At 33.9% G+C, this 21,785-nt stretch overlaps 2 protein-coding genes across 9 annotated transcripts in view; one reads left to right on the top strand and one right to left on the bottom strand.

The window, feature by feature from the left end:
• The window catches only part of IMMP2L (inner mitochondrial membrane peptidase subunit 2), an 879,518-nt gene that overhangs the window by 400,390 nt on the left and 457,343 nt on the right, over positions 1 to 21,785 (top strand). The window lies entirely within an intron of this gene.
• The window catches only part of LRRN3 (leucine rich repeat neuronal 3), a 33,833-nt gene continuing 28,443 nt past the window's right edge, over positions 16,396 to 21,785 (bottom strand). For all 3 annotated transcript variants that reach the window (XM_025379238.1, XM_025379237.1, XM_025379239.1), the window contains one exon: positions 16,396 to 19,428. In XM_025379238.1, the coding sequence (XP_025235023.1) occupies positions 16,932 to 19,070 (2,139 nt within the window). In that variant the 5' untranslated portion in view covers positions 19,071 to 19,428 and the 3' untranslated portion in view covers positions 16,396 to 16,931. The remainder of the gene's footprint in view (positions 19,429 to 21,785) is intronic.

Genomic DNA, 21,785 nt, shown 5'->3' with positions numbered 1-21,785 from the left:
AATATGATTGATTGAGCACGTGTTTATCTGTTCTCATTGAAATGTCACTAAAATGCCAGTGAGGAATAAAAACTCCCATAAACCCACAAGGATACAGAGAATGGGAAGGATACTATAGTGGACAAGAGATGTTTGCAGATTTGTAGTTGTTTAGAGAGTTTGGGAATAAATTGTTGTAGGAAGATAGAAAATTAAGCAAGCTAAAAAAAGATGAAGCTAAGGCAGTGATTATCTGTAGGAAATACAAAATTATACAAAAAAAAAAAAAGAAATGTAACTGGCATTTTATGTGACTCAGGTCTAATAATTTATAATAATGCATATATTAATGTTGAGTTAACAAAAAGTTGTGATAAAATTATAATTTAAAGAAAGATTGGGAGGGGAAATGTGGAGGGGTTTAAGGGAGCTAAATTCTCATTCTTTATAGTATTATTTCAAAGGAAGTAAATTATATCAAAGACTTTAAATGTTAGTAGTATAGGTATGAAATTTGGTGCTAACACCAGAAAAAAAACTTCTGAGTTAATGTTACTTGATTCTCTTTTACTTTCTCCATCCCCAGTCACACCAGAGCCTACAGACACTAATGCATAGGGTAGAGACCATTGCAGCTGGAAGATCCGAGTGCTAGTCCTGACTCTTTCACCAACTAGCCATTCATTTTTCAATTTAAAAAGTCATATTGTTTCATAATTCTTAAACCACTTCATCACCCAAGTTCTGTACTATGTCTCATAGACATTTTCCTCTATTATAAGCAGAGTACGTAAGAAGAAACTATTTCCAGAACCTCTCTCAAATATATTAATTTCTTATTTGCTTTGTCACTCAGTCATTTACCTAAGTGGCTTTAGAATTACCCTTTCAGTGGAAGAATAGACTATTTTTCTTCTTAAATGGTCAAACAGTCTTAATAACTTGTAGTATAGCATGGAATTATCATTTGCATGAATGAAGAGCAATAGTTTCTTTGGTTGGGGCAGATGGAAATATTTTCAGTTCTTACATCCTGTGACATTTGTGAGAAGTTCAGATATTTCCAAAATTGCAAAAAGCCATCTGGCCAAAATGGCTTGGCCCTGTTAACTTATTTAGCCCTCCCCAATTACATTTCTTAGCTTTCTCATGTCTTATGCTCTCAGTTTTTACAAAGTTTATTCAACAGTGAATATGATATTAAATGATGCATAGTGTTTTGAAAGGCACCCAGCTATTACTTTGAATTTTATTTAGGTTTCAGAACCCTGGAGATTGAATGGGCATGCGGAAAATATCCAGTATTGATGCACCTGGGCTCAGAAAGACATGATCTTGTCCAAAGGTTTATATTAGCCAGGTCATTGCTACTTCATGTCATATCTACCTTTGCCAACCTGTTTTTTTTGTTGTTGTTGTTGTTTTACAGGGCAGTGAAGAGCAGATGATAATAGACACAAGCCAACATTTAATGAGGCCAAATAAGCTTCTTAAAGTAGACAGAAGGCTTTGTCCTCTGAAATCCCCCCTGAGTCTTGGTCTCCCTCTTTCCTTCTTGCCCCAACTCTTTTTTCTGTCCCTTTTTTCTTCCCTTGCCTTAAAAGGGAGGAAAGTTCTTATGTCTCACTGTTTTTAGTTGGTTTCCTTAATTTGAGTCTCTCCTCTTTCTTTTCTGATCTTTATTTTCAGTCTTATTCATTGAACTCCAAGAAAATAACATATGTAGGAAATGTAATTCTAACTGTGGTTTAGCCTTCCATGGTCTAACCACGGAAGGCTAGGAGGTAACTGTAGAATTAAAAATTAGAGTTTCAGTTTTTGAAGAGTGTTGCCAACAGCACAAGCAATCTTGTCAGAGAAAGAATTATCCTAGTTTTTCGTTTTGCTGGGAAATTGTGAGTTGAACCAGATTTCCAGCAGGCAAAATACATTTTAATAGGTGTTCTTTTTTCCTAGCTCAAAATAGGTTTTTTTATTCAGAGAAAAATGTGTTTTGTTTCTACGTGAGGAATTTGAGGTTTATTGCTAGTTTTATAAAATGAATAGACACTATTTTATGTGTCTTCTGTTACAAAAAGAACAACTTTCTAGATGGGGGAGATGATTAACTTGCATATCAGGATTAGGCTAATTACTACTATCTGTAATTTTCCCAAAATATATTTGGAAGCTGCTTAATTGCTATAGCATTTAAAAAAAAATCTCTTTACTTTCTCATAGTTTTTCCCGCCATAGGTAATTCTCTAAATTGTTTCAGGGAAGTTGCCTATCCCCTGAAGCTTCTAACATTTTAGATTCTTAGTGAATACTTATTGAACAAAAAGAAATATCAATCTAGTCCAGTCTCTGGCCCTTGGTACCTGTTTTGTGTAGTTTGTTACCTGTTCATAGACTCATTTAGGATTTTTGCTTCTGGGTAATAGTGCCACTGTAATTCCCAAAGCTTTAAAATTGTGTCTTAATTTAGATCTTTTATTAGCTCCGTTCCAAAATTTTTCTCACATTGTACAATGTAAATAGGGCAAAGATAAAAAATCCAGACTTACTCCTTTTTTTTTTTTTTTTGGTGAAGTACTAGGTATCAAATGGATATCACATTCATTTATTTGTTCATTATTCTCACAATAGTCAAATTGAATCTTAAAGAGATCAACAGAGATGATTTAAAAAATCATGTCAATTAAAAAACATTTAGCAGTATGGTATTTCCTCCTATAGTTGTGGTCTTTGAATACATCATAATTTTCAATATTTTTCCTTCCTAGAAAATAAATACAGGCAATCTCTGTTGCCTTGAAGGGTTTTACAAGTAAGTTTTATTACTTGAGGGTGCAGAAATGCCAAGCTATTCCAGGCAAGTGAAAAAATAATGTCTGGGACTCTTTTCTGGCAAAACAACTAACTATACTTTCAGGTTCATGAGAACCAAATAGGACTTCAGCTGATTTTTTTCTTTTAAAATAGAAGTATCTATTGGCAGGACCTTATCTCTAATCTTTTTCTAGCTTTCTGTTTTCTTGTAGGACTACTTTGATTTATTGTGAGTCATTTTGCAGGGTTTTATTTACAAGTATACCTAACTTGGAACAAGTAATAACGTTTGCTTGCAGATGCCTAGTACAATTTAAAATGGCTTAAGCAGTTATATAAGAAATAATGAATTATATTGCCCATGTAATACAAAGTAGCTACCACAACTAAGCAGAAAGACACACTACTTCCTTCTTACTTTGATCTTATGGCCCCTGGAGTTAATTTGGGGCAGGAAATGCCAGTGCTGGAGGGCTGCCACATCATTGGACAAAGTGAGAGCCTTTGGTTATTTTCTTTATGAGACTGTCACCCTAGTTTTGCTAGTGCTGAAGTGACAATAGCAGAAGAAAACCTGTAGCTAAAGGGCCCTTGTTGTCTTCCAGTGGAACAAAAACATCACGATTACTCTAGGCAATATGACATTATTCACATTCACTAAATATTTTGAAAAGAATGAATGGAATACCTTTTTGTATTTTAAAGTAGGTTTATGCAAAGGTATAGCACAAGGCTGGTCTTGTTGGCTCAGGTCTGTAATCCCAGCCTTTTGGGAGGCTGAGGGGGGCAGATAGCTTTGAGCTCAGGAGCTCGAGACCAGCCTGCGCAACATGGGGAAACCGCATTTATACAAAAATTAGCCGGGTGTGGTGGCTCATACCAGTAATCCCAGCTCCTCAGGAAGCTGAGGCTGGAGGATCACTTGAGCTTGAGAAGCGGAGGTTGCAGGGAGCTGAGATCATGCCACTGCACTCCAGTCTGGGAAACAGAGTGAGACCCTGTCTAAAAACAAAAAACCAAAACCAAAAGTTGTAGCATATACATCTGTACTTTAACTGAAAGAGATTTTTAAAGTATAATTTCTTAAATCATTCATATTAAAGTTCTCATAAAAATCCAACACTAATTTCTGTTCTCCTTTGTTAGAGCTGTTGAAATACAACTTAGTTTTAAGAAACGGACTGCTTCTGACTCTGTGCTTTTATCATTCAGAGCACTGAAGTAGTAATTTAATATTTTTATTCCTCAAATCAAATTATTTTTTTCCTATCATTTGCTCTGCTTCTTGGCTTATCAAACTTGATTATATTTGCCTTTTCTTATTTTGAGCAATGTGGTCTAAGTGTATGAAATAGAAAAAAATGATCTTACTAAGTAGATAAAACAATATGGCAGTGTTTTTGCATAATGGAAAATCGTGAATTCTGGCTTAAAATATTTTTTTTTTGCCATGATTAGGAAATTGTGAAATGAATAATCAGCAACTAGCACTGATTAAAATTCTTTACTTCCAATAGAAAAAAACATTTTTATAAGGCATCTAGATGGGTCTTCCAGCATGCTTATCATTATAAATTGAATACAGAATGAGTCTTCTCATAAATAAAGCTTACTTTATTTTTGCTATACCACTATAAATGCTATCAAATAGCCGAGGTGGAGGAAGTTTACCACATTTCCACTAAACCTTATTGCCACTAGAAAGTGAACCAACCCACCATCTTTTTGTAGCATTTCAACATGACAAAGACCATATGTAGTTAGCTTCTAGATTTATGCATTTCTGTTTGTTTGTAGTGAGATTCTTAATTCTATGCTGTTCTGATAATTGCTGATGCTAATAAGTTATGCTAAGACCTACCCTTGCTACCTGCTTAATGATATTTGTCTAAGAGATTATAGTAGTGTACATGAGGAATTCCAAAGACTATAGTAGGTGTTAGCAAGCTAACCACTATTCAACCTTTCAATTTGTTTAACATGGAGAACAAATCCCTGTCACTACCACCTATAAAAACTTGCTAGTGATGTTACTAAAAGTTCCTTACCTGAATTTTCTTACCTATAATATAAAATATGGTTGCTGAAAGAATCTTTCTCATAGAGGTTAAATGAGTTTATACGTCTGTTCATGCTTAGCATTTCCTAAGTGCTGGTGATGATGACATTGATGATGCTGTGAACCACATCATTTGGGATCAAGTGGAATTATCCTTGTCCATTTACAGCCAGCTTTGCTTCCATTTGAAAATAGTGCAGGAATTTGGTTAATACTACTCCAGCCACATAAAGAGATTAGAGATTAGCACACCTGGAGGATTGCTTCCAATTTCTGGTACTACATTTGAAGAGAGACTTTAATGACTTGAATCATATCCAGAGAAGAGTGACCTGAATTGCTTTAAGCACCTGGGTTTCTTCAGTATGGAACAAACAAAACTTACAGAAAGGCTAGCATAATCAATAACTTGCAGGGCTGCCCTACAGGATGTAGATTAGATTCATTATTTTTTGTTTTCTAAAATAGAATTGGTAAAGATTAGAAAGAAACAACTATATCAGGCTACCACGAGAGGGAAAAATATATTTACTCCTAGGACTTTTAAAGAATATAATAAGGTGGGTGGGCACGGTGGCTCATGCCTGTAATCTCAACATTTTGGGAGGCCAAGGCGGGTGGATCATGAGGTCAGGAGTTCAAGACCAGCCTGGCCAAGATGATGAAACCCCATCTCTACTAAAAATACAAAAAGTAGCTGGGCGTGTTGGTGGGCACCTGTAATCCCAGCTACTTGGGAGGCTGAGGCAGAGAATTGCATGAACCCAGGAGACGGAGCTTGCAGTGAGCTGAGATCATGCCACTGCACGCCAGCCTGGGTGACAGAGCAAGACTCTGCCTCACAAAAAAAAAAAAAAAAAAAAAAAAAAAAAAAAATTAGTAAGGTGACATATAAGCAACTGACCTATTTACTTTATAATGGTAATGTATGTTGGTCACATCATTGGGAGATTTGAGGACTGTAGGGGGATAACAGGGTGGGCACTGAGGTCATCTTTTATTCTGAGATAAGAGGTCTTTGATGATACCTTGAAAGTGTGGGCATCTCTAGTCTGGATTAAGAGTGAAATAGTGGAGTCAAGAGATAATATTATAAAGTTTGTCAAAGGCAGAATGACAGGCTTCTCTAAGAGTGTATTTGGGAGACAGGGAGAATGTGAGGCCCTCTTTTTTGTATGTTCTTGATTTTGTATAAAAAGCATATGTTATTTCTATAATAAAATATATTAAGTTATTAATATATAAAAATTATTTCGTATTTTGAAATAGTATATTTTAAAAGAATAATGTGGCATCATGATGGTAATGTTGAGATTTCAAGTCAAGAACTTTGGAAGAGGTTTAATGTGAAAATTCCTTTCTGAAGCCAGAGTGTTTAAAGATCACAGGGTTAGCTTTTCCCAACACAGTAGAAATCTTTATTGATAAGGCCCATCACTTCTAAGAAAGACACTCACAGCTCTTTGATAGTGCTCACTTTGGAGGAGTGGAAAGACTCAATGGGATTGCAGATTCGTCTGAAAATACTTTTATTCAATTTCTCCTACCTGTGACCAACCAATAATTCATCAAGGTAGGTTAGCATCACTTTTTTGACATCACAGAGTAGATATGGATAATAAATCAAATCCCAGTCATAATATGTATGAGAATATCTTATATCTTAAAAAGTACTTTATAGATATGTAATCAGAATGTTATCATATTTAATTTTAGTTTCAAAATTAGGGGCCATTGGTCTCATAGATATTATGGTGTTTTATATCTTCTGGTTTCTGTAAAGCTAAAACTGGATTCATTTTTTTCCAGAATAAGATGACAATTTGTGCTGAGTTACTTACATATTCTCCCTGATAGTCTGAGTATTCACACTGAAACAGCTGGCCTGAGTAGTATAGCCTAGTATCGGGGTAGAATTCCCTTATCAGTAAAGTGAAAATCACTCTGTTATATATATTTAGTAAACATTTTGTTTAAGAGGCTACCTGGCCCTTTTCTATTACTGATACCATAGTGAAATGGAACAGATACATCTGTGGTGAGATGGAGTCCTCTCCACTAAATTAGGAGCTAGCATCAGGATATTAAAGAGGTCTTTTTAGAGTATACTCAGGTATGAGTATTTTAAATGTCACAGGAAGATGGATGTGATGTGCTTTTATCCTATTTATTTTTTGTTTAGAATTTTCTCCTTGGTTTCAGGTGAAAATCTCTGAAAAATTTTTCAAACAAAACATTATTGAAGGATTGAAAAATAACTATTTTCATAATGTATGTATCAGAGTTCCCCAAAACACTTTTGAGACAATGTCATAGCAAAAATATCTCCAAATTTTATGTTTTTATAATGGAAGAGATAAGTTAATACTATAAAAATGCATCCTCAAAATTGAGCTTTCAAAAATGCTGTGACATAGCGCAGTTTTTACTCTAATAATCCAAATTAGACTACCTTATATTAGATAATATTAATAAAACTTTGCTTCTTAGGAGAGCACAGTGATAAGAAATTATAGAAAATCTAGAATGGATATCTGATTTATGTGGATCAGTACATCTACAAATACTCTTTCTTAAAGTTGTTTTGAGTTCAGCGTCCCAATTGGAAACATAATAGAGAATATTTACAAAATATTATCTGAAGAAAATGATATAAAATCTAGGTAGTTAGAAGTATGTCTGGTGTTATACAAAATATAGTTTAAAGAAATTAGGCACAGTACTTTTTTTGGTTTTTCCTATATCTGTTTCTCTTTATATACTCGTTAAACTCTATGTTAACATATTTATGAAATTTCTGAAAAAGAAATACAATTGACACAGTGGAAATAGAACTAGGTCAATCTTAAAGACATCAACCACAATTTCACATTACATTTGGGCTTCTATGTACAAAATTACCCAGAATACTTAGGCTGTGTTTCATTTATTTGTCCTTTGGGGAGACAGTGGAAAGCTGGAGTGACATTTTGACCATCTACTAATTTCATGGGGGGTGTATTTTTAAAATGTCTGAAATTAGATATCCATCAAATACTGGACTGTAATAACTGAATATAAAGGGTGTTTGTTTCTGAGAGTACGCTTGTGAGGCTTTTTAGTATGTGTGTTTTCAGATTAGGGAAAGTTTAAGAGGGTGGAGTATAGAGTGTGCCTATGTCTATTTTCTTTTCTCTTTTATTTCCCATGTCTTCTCATATTTCTAACTCTGGAGGAAGCTGAGTGCTAGACTATATAGGGAGATAGGATTGAAATATGGCAAATGAATCTTTGTACCCTTATAAATTAATTCTGGTCTTTTAAATTTGTCATAGTCATTTTTTTCCCTAGGATACTGGTTTCTAACATGGTTAGCACAAAATAAAGTTTGATTTTTACCCACCTCCTGATTTTTCTTTCTGAAGCCAGCTCCTGCTTTGTCCTTCAGAACTGTCTCCCAGTTGCCTAGCACTCTTGTCATTACTAAAAATTTTCAGCTTATTAGTCTCTTCATGCCATTCCTAGTCCACCCTTAACATTTCTCTGCCCTCTAATTGGGATATTGTGTAAAGATTATCTTAGCTCTGAGTTAGAAGCCTTTCTGGACTATCTCACAATAACTGATAATGTTGTAACCCCCCAAATATGTATAATCTGTCCCCCTGCCTATCATGCTTTTGTTTCCCTGAATTGTAATTGCCAGATTCATTTGTTGATATTCACCTTTTCACTCTAAGTTTTAAGATGTCAGGAGATTTGTCTATTGCTGTCACTGTTGAATCTCTAGTAGCTGATATTTTGTCTGGTACACAGTAGATCTTCAATAAATGGTGTGTGAATAAAGCATGGGCCACTCCTTGCTTCCCTGCTTAGAAACCTTGCTACTATTAGACCTGACCCTTGGAAGGAGCACTAACATACAATGAGTCATTAAAATAACAACAACAATAACAACAACTAAGCTTGGTCATATCATTTGGGATGAGAACATAGGTCAACATAGTGACTTTAGTACTCGTTGAATACTGAGGAGCTTCTTTATACATAAAAATATTTCTGCGTGTCAATTTAATTCCATAGAATTTCATTAACCTAAGAAAGTCTTTTAAAGAACCACCTTCTTTCTTTCACTCGGACGTATAGATGATCAGCTTCCTCTATGGGTAGCTATAGATTTTAATCACACAGATAAGTTTGATGGTGTCCAGTTTTTATTTAAACTCTTTGCTAACTCTTTTATCAATATGCAATCCATGTCACCTAAACTGTATTAAATAATTTTGTTCTCTTGAACTACATTATACAATTTATAAAGTAGAACTCATAAGAACCCAAGATTTGCAATAGATTTTATGTCAGTCAACAAAGCTAAGCATTATCAGCTCACAATGACATCTGACTCTCCAAGCTGTTGGTGTTGATGTGGTGTTCTGAGTTTCCAGTGCCTATAGTGTCAGTAATCACAAGGATGGAAATGTTGAAGAGAAGTTTCTGTCTCCTCAAACTTCACTTTTCATGCAGATGTACCTGCTAAGATTGAGTTACTGTGCATGATAAGTGTAATCGGAGAGTTGGCAAGCAGGTTAAATATAATTGACCATTCTATATTTTCCTATAATGGGGCTGAGAAAGAGAAGAGCTTTGTAGATTGGGAATGTGAAGTAGATGCATGGAAATAATTGCAGAAAAATTCTTTTAAAAGTCCCTAGCCTTACATCTACTTGGAACTTGATGTATATTCTTATTTTAAAGGTTTTATTTATAAGAATGTGCATAGGGTTTCCTTTTTTGATAAACTAGTGTTCTTTGTCTTTGGCAAATAAGTAGTAACTGCAATTTGACAAATAAAGACTCTTTATCCCCATTTTCTGATGCAAAACTGAGATAGGAATATTATAAAGGAACATACTGATGGGGAGAGTTAGAAGATAATAGGAACAATTAATGAATCGAATGTTCTGTTGATGGATTTTTCCCTCTCCAGAAAATCACCTATTAGTTATTGTTGTGAGTTACGGCACGCTTATAAAGTTCCTGTTATTATTTCTCTTGGTATTGAGTCATTTGTTTTTTTTTTTCTCTATGTTATTATTTTTGTTATAGTTAATATGCATTCATATGAACTGTATGAATATATTCATATATATTCATTCATATATTTGTTCATATATATTCATATAGTTCATATGTTTTCTTGGGGAAAAATACTGAAATACTTCTCTGAGACTGATATATAAAATTGGAATGTTAATGCTGAACTCAAAAAGAAATTTCATGAGGATCACATAAATTGGGTTGTAATTATATAATATACATATTTATATGTAATATATATTACATTATACTACAGAAAGAGATGTGCAGGCCTGCCTATCAGCATGCCTGTCATATTGTAAGATAGCAAATGTTCATTTTCCCACACCCCTTCTTTAGATCTGAAGTAGATTTCCTAAGAGCACAGCAAATTGTTAATCTGGCACATATTCACAATTTAGTGAATGTTTCCTTCTTTTCTTCCTTTCCTTTTTCTTTCCTTCCTAATCTGTAATCTTTCTACTCAAGTAAATATAAATGCATGTTTATCCAAATATAATGTTAATAATATGTTTATTATTTTCTATGCATGCATGTGTCAACAAAATATCTCAAGCGTTGCATTATCACTTTAGGACCGACCCTGGACTGCGGCACACATAATCCACTGGAAGGAAACCCTCATTCCCTTTAGCCTCACACAGTTATTTTTGTTGTGGTTATTTTTTTGTTTTTTCACTGCAGTCACTTAATTCCTCTTGATTTGTGTGGAAAAGATGTTGTTTGTAGAAAGAAATGAATATTTTGTTTTCTACTTTTTATATACATTTTCTATATGCCATATCTGTGGTTACAAGAAATTTTTTTACACTCAAGGATTTGAATTGACTTGTTAGCATGATATACTTATATGAATTCATATATTTTATACGTAAATTTTTTTTAAATCTTGATAAAATAAGTGATTTAATATGAAAGTTCTATACTAGAATTTTGTTTCATTGATTTATTTACTAGGAAATACGGATAGGAAGGTAAGAGCTTTAAAGTTATTTTGGAGACATGATTTCTTCTTTTTTATTGAATAGATGATTCTTCTCTGCAACCATTATTAAAGAGATGTTTACTAGAGGTATCTGACCTGAATCCCAGTTCTGATAATGAATTTCAATTTTATATCGTATTCTTTTGAAAGACCATTTGGGTATGTTTAGCTATATTGCTTTAATATTGATACCTTTATTGGTTTAAGAACTATTTCTGTCTTTACCAGCCTTGACTCTAGTACCACAAATGACAGGGAGGTTCTTTTATTACACCCTGATTCTCTCAATGTGAGGATTAGGAGGGTTAATTTATGTCCCAAGCTCACTCCATTATTTGTTCCAGAGGCTGGTAAACATTACAAAGGAGTATCACAATTGGATTTTGAATCAATAACTTCAGACACTGAACCATATATTTTAATGAGAAGCTGGATTTTCCTTACAATGGTCAAATAATACTATTAGTTTCTTGGCGATATAGTAGAGTTAGAAAAGATAAATATAAACATACAAAGTACTGTGAGGTCTCCAAATGTTATAGTTCATCCTTCTAAAAGGCTTACTAAGGTCAACCACAATTCTTTTTGCTATGCTTTGTTACTCTGGGCCACTTCACAATAATTTTGAAATTATATATGATACTAGCTTTGAATGTATTACTTATTTGAACTATTCAGTTTGCTCCTAGAAAAAGTCCTATTGATGTATCTGTGAGGTATTTACACCCTTAGTTGGTATATGCTCTATGGCATATTTCAAAAACGAGCTAGGAGCCTTCTGAGATGTATATACAGTGAACTAGAATAGGTAAATTGAAATCTCTGTAGGCTTGTCTATTTTTAGTATGAACAAAAAGGAATCATGTTCTATTTCATATGATGTCTTCTCACTTGAGAATTCTAAATGCATACTACTCAATTCATGAGCCTCCTGTGTATATTGTAAATGAAATGTTTAGGCCAAATTTTGGAAATAATCTATATTCTGCTGTAATATTCTTTTTAAAAGTTTTTTCTCTTAATAATTTTTCTTAGAATTTGATATATGTTTTATGACTGCTAATATTAACTCTGGTTTTGCACTTTGCTCCTCTGTAAAAATAATATTTTTATTTTCCTTTAGAGGAATAACATAAAACTAGGCCATGGCCACTCTTAACACTCAAGTCCTTACTTTTCAAATGAACAGATAAAAGCAGTCACTATTGTGTGGCAACTGGAGTCAGTTCTGTCTTTTCCCAAAACTCCATGATACTCATTGTAGCCATTTCTAGACATGGCATTCCAATACAATGCTGTAGTTCTCCCAAGCAACGACCTAGTTATCTGTGCATTCATTAGAGTAAAATGATATTATAGAAGCGAAGCTGTAGTGAAAATATTAGCATCTGAAAAAGAAGATCATTGTAGTCTTTTCTGTTTAATTGATTGCAAAATATCCTTTCGGGATCCTTAAATATAGTAATATATAATGGTAGTAATATATAATATATATAATATATAACATAGTAAATATAAAGGTGACAACCATATTCTTCACAAACATTTTTACTTATTTGCTATAATGTCTTGGGAAATTTGAGGAAAAAGATTGGATAAAAGAAAATATAGCCACAATTTAGTTACTATTCATTACTCCCTATCTCCTAGAAAATCAGCATTGTGATGAAGCCCAAGATACTATGTATGGTGACATATATAATTAGAATTATTTCCTCATATTTTTGATGGCTGTGAGATATGTTATTGAGGTTTTTTTCACTCCTTAATACATGCATACTTTTAAACATTTTAGTTGTTTTTATTGTTTGCTTTATTAGTTTCTGACACATTTTGGATTTTTCATCTAAAACATTAATCTCTGAAATTTTAAGATTATCCTTTATAGTTATTAGAGTATCTTGTAAAAGTTAATGTGTATAGTTAATTAAGTTGGTTCTCCTCCTTATAAAGATATATATAGACATTTTGTCAGTGCTAGATAAACCTTTTTGAAATTCACTTCTCATTTTCTCTTTGAGTTTGAAATAGGGGTCACATAACAGTTATCCATGTTTTATGCATAGAAATAATTTATAGTAACTAAATGTGCCTTTTTTTGTTTGTTTGTTTTGTTTTGTTTTGAGATGGAGTCTCGCTCTGTTGCCAGGGTGGCATGCAGTGGTGTGATCTTGGCTCACTGCAACGCCGCCTCCCGGGTTCAAGTGATTCTCCTGCCTCAGGCTTTCAAGTAGCTGGGACTACAGGCATATGCCACCACACCCAGCTAATTTTTGTATATTTAGTAGAGACGGAGTTTCACTATGTTGGCCAGGATGGTCTCGATCTCTTGACCTTGTGATCCGCCCACCTCAACCTCCCAAAGTGTTGGGATTACAGGCTTGAGCCACCACACCCAGCCTAAATATGCCTCTTAATTTATCCAATCTAAGGATAGTATTAGGCTGTTTTCTGCAGATATAGTGAATAAGATCAATATTATATTTGAAGCAAGCTTTTACATCAAAGTTGTGATAGTAAAGCATTTTAGACCAAGAAAAAAACCTTGTAGTTTTTCTGAGCATTATCATTTTGTGAAAGTATGAATGATTAAGGCTGGGACTTTACCAAATCACACAGTTAACATGTATTTGTGAAAACACTGATAAAGAAAATAAACCAGAATACAATCTAGTAGAATATAAGTTTTAGATGGTAGAAAATTTGTCCTGTTTCTCTTTTTCTCATGACTAATAGCCATACAATAAATGTTTATTGAATATGAACAAAAGATAATTAAATGAATAAACTAAGGAATTATTTTAAACTTATGCTTGTTTGTGTGTAGTTTTACTTAAACTTTCTTTGTCTAATTAGAATAAAAACTTTAGCACTAAAATAAGTATTAAATGACTAGTATATGTACCATAAATCTATGTCATTTCTTTCTTCGTAAAATGGTTAGCATATGTCTGCCAACCTGTTGCTGCTTAGCGTTACTGACAGTTATATACATTATAAATTATATATTTGGTCTCACACTGTTTTTATATATTTTTGTATTCAATTGGGCATGCTTATTGTTAGAAAATCTTAATTTTATTTTGTAGTATAAATTATAAAGTATGTAATTCTTCAAAAATTATTTTTGTGCCAAGGTGTTTTTCTCCATACAAGGTGAACAGATTAGGTGGCATTCATACAGCTATAAACTTTAGAGTTTTATTTGTTATAGGTAAAGTTCTGTTTTGCAACAGGAGCATTCATATCATATCACAAAATCGTAAGTTAAATGCTTTGAGTACTTTGACCAATGCTTAGTTTTATGTGAGGATTAAGAGGTAACAGAGAGAGTATGAAATACTCTTCTCATTGAAGCAGATGTCTTTTCTCTCTCACTGGAAATTTATATTAAAATTTAATCAGATAAGTAAGTTCATGATTTGCCTTGAGCATCTGTATATTTTTGGTTGTAACAAAAATACTTCATTTAAGTGCTCACTGCTAGATGTCTATTGAGAATGCATATTTCATAACAAATTTTAAAAGAAATATGTAGATTAAAATGAATTCTCAGTGCTATGATATGTTTGTGATACTTCTTCAGGCACATAGGTTTCAAAGAAACATACAAGGTACATGCTTAAGTTGTTGCTGACCTACACTATGCCTGCATCCTAATAGGTTGTATTTCAGCTCCTATATTTTTGACAAATAGCTGAGCTCTGTAAAGCTCTGTTTGTGGTGCTGAAACCTCTCATGATGTATGAGCATGTCTGGCTGATAAATTCTAATGTCAGCCTCTGTGTGATAGTGATTCATCAGGTTGTAAAATTTGTGTTTGGGAAACACGTTGAATTCGCAAGTTTCATGTTTTGGTTGTGTTAAAATTAACTCAATTTGTCCTTTTGTTTTAAGAAGTTCATAACAATTGCCTTCTACACTGTCAAAAACAGCTAGGATTTAATTGGAAACTGTCAATGCTATCACAAAAGAAATGTCTAATATTAACAAATAAATTGATATGACTACAGTGCTGAAAATGTTTATAGGCCAGTGGGATGTTGATATTATGCAGAAAGCCATTGTAAGAAAAGTTAAAAGTTGCTTATGAGCAGACACAATAGCAATTAACATGAAAGCTTTGTAACTTTGAGAGATAAACAATTTGCCTATAAAAACTGTGGTATTGTATTGTCTCAGAATGTTTGCTTTGTACACAAATACTTCTGTTTTTTCAGGACTGTGGGGGTTTGTTTGTAAAAATGATTGAAATCCTCAAAAATCTTAATTCTCTTTTTTTTAAGTGAAATCCTTATATTCCCTATATAAGATTTTTAAATAACTGCTAATGTACTTGGCACTTCAATTCAATGATTTGTAATCTTTTAAGCTGTGGGTTTCAGGTGCCTTAAATATATTCTTAGAGGACTGGACTAAAAAATTAAATTCTTAATTTTTTCTTTTACTTTAAAATAGTTTTAGAAGCTTTTCCTTTAGTTAACATCATTCCTCTTAAATTTGTGGCAAACTCTGGAAGTATCTGAATTATGTCATTTTTATATTGGGGTGAGCTAAATAAAAGAAATTTCAGAAAGTTGAACCTGTTAAACTTCTACTACTAATCCTGTATGTTTTAGGGTATAATTCTAAAATCTTAGTCTCGGACTGAAACATGCTGTTTCCTTGCCATGTTTCAATATAGTAAATTATTAAGTTATGTGCTTGTTATTTCAGTGAAGCTCCTTAACTGTTTTGAATCAGAGAGAGATTTGAAAATTGTACCTAGAGCATAAGTCATAATGAAATTTGGCAATAGTTTCTGCAAAGCGAGCAGCCTAGACCAGGCATGGTGGGTCATGCCTGTAATCCCAATACTTTGGGACACTGAGGTGGGTGGATCATGAGGCCAGGAGTTCAAGACCAGCCTGGCCAATATGGCAAAACTTCGTCTCTACTAAAAATACAAAAATTAGCCGGAGATTCAGTCGCATGCCTGTAATGCCAGCTACTTGGGAGGTTGAGGCAGGAGAATTGCTTGAACCTGGGAAGTGGATGCTGCAGTGAGTCAAGGTTTTGCCACTGCACTCCTGCCTGAGCAACAGAGGGAGACTCCGTCTCAAAAAAAAAAAAAAAAGAAAAAGCAGAAGCAAGCAGCCTAAAACTAAGCTACTGCCAATAATTAAAATAAGACTTTATGTTGCTCAGATACTGAATTTATATTGTCTCAACCTAATAATTTAATCTACTCCAAAAGCTACTTGTTAAAATCCTTAAGTGAATACATAATTTCCTAGAGTTTCTGTCAATAGTTAAAGGGTTAAATACAAATTATGATTGCCATTTGATATTGATTAAATGCTTTCTGAAATCTGTATTTGAGACTTTATAAAAATGTAGGCAATCCCATCACCCAAGGAAAGTGCCTTACTCTTAGCATTCCAAATTTCATTATAGAAAAACACCTTTTAAAAACTTTGTCATTTAAATGATATCTGATCAGATGATATTTCCCAGAAATTACTCTTTATTTAGAAACAAAACAAGACAAAAGCAATTGATTTTAATCCAAAATGTATTTTTCCTTATAAAAGAGGTCCACATACTCACTGTGTCTACTCTACAGAATTTGTCCATTTTATTACACCACGTGTCAAGTTTATCTGGTCACTGCAAAAACTCGTGGCTAATATGTGTAATACAACACAGGAGGAGGTATTGCTCAGTTCAACTACTCTTATATACTTAAAAAAAATACAGAAATGTTTTTGTCCACTTTAACTGTAGTCCAGACATAAAAGTTACATGAAAGTTTTAGAAAATGGAGTTATTTTATTTGGTTGCCACAGTACCCCTTGAAGCCAGTTACTTAAAATGCTGACGTTATACATATTTCCATTGGTCAGGAGCAGCATTGGTGAAGCTTAAACTTTTCTCTCGAAAGTAATCTTTCTTTACGTTGTTTTTTGTTTGTTTGTTTGTTTTGTTTTGTTTTTTAACACAACTGCAGTCTTTAGCTTTTTTTTGTTCGTTTTTGAAGTAGGTTTAGTTGGTGGTTTTTACGACATTTGTTGGTAAACCTATAACAGTTGCTTTTACTTTCAATGATGTACTTTTTTCTTTTCCTGCTTCCCAGAGATTTATCAGAGGAGGATAAAGCTCACCTAATGCAAAAGTTGGTTTCTGTAAGTAATTCCTCACATAGCTATGTCCACCATCACAGTTCATTTCTTGAGAGAGGCAGCTGATAAGACATATCACACCAATAATCCCCAGAAGGCCTCCAAGACAGGCCATAAGTGTTGTAGTATTACTCTTTTCATACTGTTTTTGATCAGGGTCCAAACCTTTGGTGGTGACATTTACACATTTTTTTCTGTTTTTCTGATAGATGGTGGGAATATCAATACAAATTTTATACTCAGTTGATGGGTTCAGATGAGTAAGATTATATACCTTGACATCAGATGGTATTCGAGCACTTTGCGCAGCATGAGAATTTTCAGTGTTGACAAAGGCTGTCCATTTAACACTAGATTTGAGAATTTTAGAACTTGCTTTCCAGGATACCAAAACTGAATTGGCCTGAATATCTCTTATTTTAATATTCAAAGAGCCATTGTTATCCTGTGGAAAAGATCCATCCACTTTGATCATAACAGACTTCAAGTCAGCGCCAACTAGGTTAGTTGCTATACAAGTATATAAACCCCCTTCTTTGGGAGTTATGCCATTTATTTCTAGTGTTCCTTCAGAATGGACATAGAAATTTTCTGTCAGGGTATTAGGCAAGAGTTTTTGACCAGAAGGTGTTATCCAGTAGATTTCAGGCTGTGGTTCTGCAGTAGCTCTACAGTGTAAGGAAACATAACTCCCAGCTTCTACATTTAGATTAGAAGGAAAGCTCTCAGGAGCTATAAGAGGGAGACAAATTTCCATCATGTCTCTGAAATGCACTTGCCGAACATTCTGACCTTGGAATTCAGGTGGGTCCACACAAAACAGTGAATCTGGCTCCATAAATCGAATGTTGGTTTTGTTCATATTAATCCAACGGATGACACAGTCACATCTGATGGGGTTACTGTGTATGCTGATTTCCTTGAGGTTTGGCAGAGACTCAATGGTACCATGGTACAGGGCACTGAGGGCGTTGCTGTTCAGCATGAGTGATTCCAGCTTGGGGAGTCTGAAAAATGCATTGGGGTGAATGTAAGACAACCTGGGGTTGTTAGTAGCTTCTATTTTTCTTAAATCTGGCAGGTTATCCACAGCAAGACTATCGATGGAAATCAGCTCAGGCATATTGTTTATCCCCAACTCTTTTAAGTGTAGCATATTGCTAAAATCACCCCTTCGTATTCTATTAATAGGATTTTTATTTAGATCCAAAAATTTGAGATTTACAACTTTTTGAAGAGCAACATGGGGTACTTTAATAAGCCTGTTGTCATAAAAGGAGATGCTTTCTAAGTTTTCAAGTCCAACCAAGGCATTATCTGGTATTTCTGTGAGGTTTATACCAGCTATGACCAGGCTGCGAAGATTGATAAGAGGCTTAAAGTTCATGTCTTTGATTCTGATAATTGGATTTTCCCCAATCATCAGAATCTCTAGATTTGGAAGAGCATCAAACCACTTACTGTTGATCATCTGCAATTTATTTGAATTGAGATGAAGTCGAAGAAGATTATGTAGGCCAATAAAGGCTCCAGGTGAAATTGCAGAAAGCAAGTTGTGATTAATATAGAGTTCTTGTAAGTTGCTCAGTTCTGACAGACATTTTTCAGGCAGTTCAGTAAGTTTGTTTTCCTCTAGGTACACAGAAAGGAGCTGAGGCATCTTTTTTACATTAATATTGGTGACCGAAGATAAATTGTTTTGAGATAAATCCAGGCCAGTAAGGTTTACTGGAAAGTCTGTGGAGTATTCAATTTTTGCAATATTGTTAGTCTGCAGGAGCAGAATCTGTGTGTTAGCAGGCAATCTGGCTGGGAAAGTTAAAAGACCTAAATCATTACAGTCCACTGTAGATGCTTCCATATAAATGGATCTGGGTGTAAACCAAGGCCTGATTTCACATGTACATAACTGTGGACAATCCACTTTTTTATCTACAGCTTGTACTAGTGTAGTGATAGCTAGGCCAAGTAGCACATGAATTCGGAGTGGCATGTCCTTCATCTTAGCTTTCTTCTTCAGAAATGTAATGGGCCCTTAAGGATTCCACAGTCAGTGCTAGTAAGTTCAATAGGAGCTGATTGATAAGGAAGATACTTGCATTTGTCAAATGATGAATGCCATAGAACCACAAAGTTTTTCTTCACTGAAATAAGTGCCAGTGCCAAAATTGCATTGTCCAAAAATGTCATGCATATTGGAGAAGAGAAGGTTACTATTTTCTTAATGATATAATATTGATTTACTTTTTGAAGGTGGAGTATGTATAGATGGTCATAGGAGATTGAGTAATTCATTTATTTAGAAGTATAATATTCAAATCCCATGCTTGTTCAGTATTTGCAGGAATAGCAGCATGATGCTAAATGTAATAAAATGAAATGTGAAAGAAAAAAGAGAACAATAATTAGTACAAATGAAAAATACAATAATTAATATCCATTAACTAATTATAATTATTTCATGTATAAATTTTATTTTTAGAGTTTAAGTACTTCAGTATGTCTTGGTGACTTTATCATTTTCATGACTGTCCTTGATAATTCTTGGCCCAGACATTGGGCAGGCTGAGAAATTTAATCTTTAAAAGGCTAAAGATTTATTATTTTAACGAATATGTTTCCAGAAGTTTTCTGTTATTTCAGATCTTTACTTGTTTATATCTTGTAATTTTATTCATTATATTTTCATTAGCTTTGAAATTTAGTTATAGGGAAAAAACGAAAACAACTTTTAAGTTTTTAAACTGTTGATGGCTTTTTTTTTTTTTTTTTTTTGCTTTTTAGAGATGAAAAATAAAAAGCCAACAAATAAATAATACTCTTCACTTATAACTAAATGAGTTAGACTGTGATTCAACAGGCTCCCAGGAGACAGGATTTAGAGACAAAAATTATAAAATGTTAAGTAAGCTAGATGTAGTGGTATTAGCTGTTTCCCATTTTCATTCATACTTCTCTCCATAGTCTTCTTTGCATAAAGTGACTTGAGTTTTGCAGCCTTCAGAGAAGATTAAGTTTAACTTGCTGTAGATGTACCTGTATGTTATCATTCTTAACTGAAGTTCAGAAGATTAACATTTGGCTGTTTTATTTTTCCCTGAGAATAACTTACCTTCCATTACTAACAATGAAAAAACAGTATTATTACATCACTGATATGGTTTGGCTGTGTCCCCGCCCAAATCTCATCTTAAACCGTAACTCTGATAATTCCCATGTGTTGTGGGAGGGACCTGGTGAGACATAATTAAATCGTGGGGGCAGTTTCCCCCATGCTTGTGATAGTGAAATAAGTATCACGAGATCTGATGTTTTTATAGGGGAAACCCCTTTTGCTTGAGTCTCATTCTTTCTTGGCTGCCTCCATGTAAGATGTGCCTTTTCCCACCTGCCATGATTGTGAGGCCTTCCCAGCCACGTGGAGCTGTGAGTCCATTAAACATCTTTTTCTTTGTATTACTCAGTCTTGGATATATCTCTATTAGCAGCATTAGAATGGACTAATACAATCAGTAACACAAAGACCTAGATATTTTTCTTTTAAATGGATACCAGTGTCTTTGAAATATAATCATTTCCAACACCAAGTTTCAAATTAGATATGTGGGGATCCTTCTTTTTCTCTATGTTTACCTCACCATCTGCCTGCAGGGAACCTTCTCCCTATTGATAGAGCTATGGTTGCATCACTCTGCCTGGAATAGTTCTTTCTTTGTTTTAAATTACTTTTTACTGTCTTTTCAAACCTCAGTTCAAGAATCTCCCCTCTGGGAAGTCTTTCATACAAGACTTTCATATAACCCCTTCCTCCAGATGTACTTAGCTGCCCCTCCACAGTGGTCCCATGGCTCCAGCATTTGCCTCTGTCAAGCATTTCCTTGATCCTTTCTTTCACCAGTCACTAATCTCCTTGAGAGCATGAGGCCTGCCTGACTTTGCATCCCATCTTCTGGGCATTATCATTATAATATAGTATATGTTCAAGAAATGTTTCGAATGAAACAATAAATTAATTTTATTAATAAAATCATTTATGCATCCTTTTACATATGAAGCAATTCAGTCTGCTTAATTTCTATCTGTTTTAATGTGTGTAAGTATATACTAACATATTTGTGTTACATACATTACTAAAATCCAGAGACTAAAATTCAGGCTAGTACAAAGGAATGTTAGACTTTAAGAGAAAAGTTAATCTATTATATCTGTGCTTTATTATTTAATTTATCCGGTCAACATTTATTGAGCACTTTCTACATGCCAATTATTGGGTTAATAGCTAGAATAAAAAAGATGACTTAGATATGGTTGATTCCTTTAGTAAACTTTCAGTCTGGAGGGGAAACAGAAGTAAACAGATGGTTACAATTCCATATGCATGCTCATTTGGGAGCATATACCCCTCTGAATAAAACGAAAATAGAAAATAGAAATCTGTTGCCCCTTTATGTCCAGAATGAAAGAAAAACCTAGGTACAAAGTCCAGTTGCATTTCTGTATGTTTCCGTAAATCACTTAGCTGAGAATGGAGAAACCATTACTTCTGTCAATTAATTGGTTAGGTCTGCTTTCTCCAGCAGAGCAGAGAGGTACCTATATTCTTCTTTAAGTTAACTAGAGGTTCGGAAATATTAAAGATGAAGCATTCTTTCTGGGGGAGTCTTAATATAATGTCTCTTTTTGTTTTGAAATTATCCCGGTGAGTGTCTTAAAATCA

This window comes from Theropithecus gelada, chromosome 3 (genome assembly GCF_003255815.1).
Source record: "Theropithecus gelada isolate Dixy chromosome 3, Tgel_1.0, whole genome shotgun sequence".
In the NCBI taxonomy this organism is placed as follows: Eukaryota; Metazoa; Chordata; class Mammalia; order Primates; family Cercopithecidae; genus Theropithecus; species Theropithecus gelada.
Note: the sequence above shows the minus strand (reverse complement) of the source record. Positions and strands in the feature narration are given on the sequence as shown.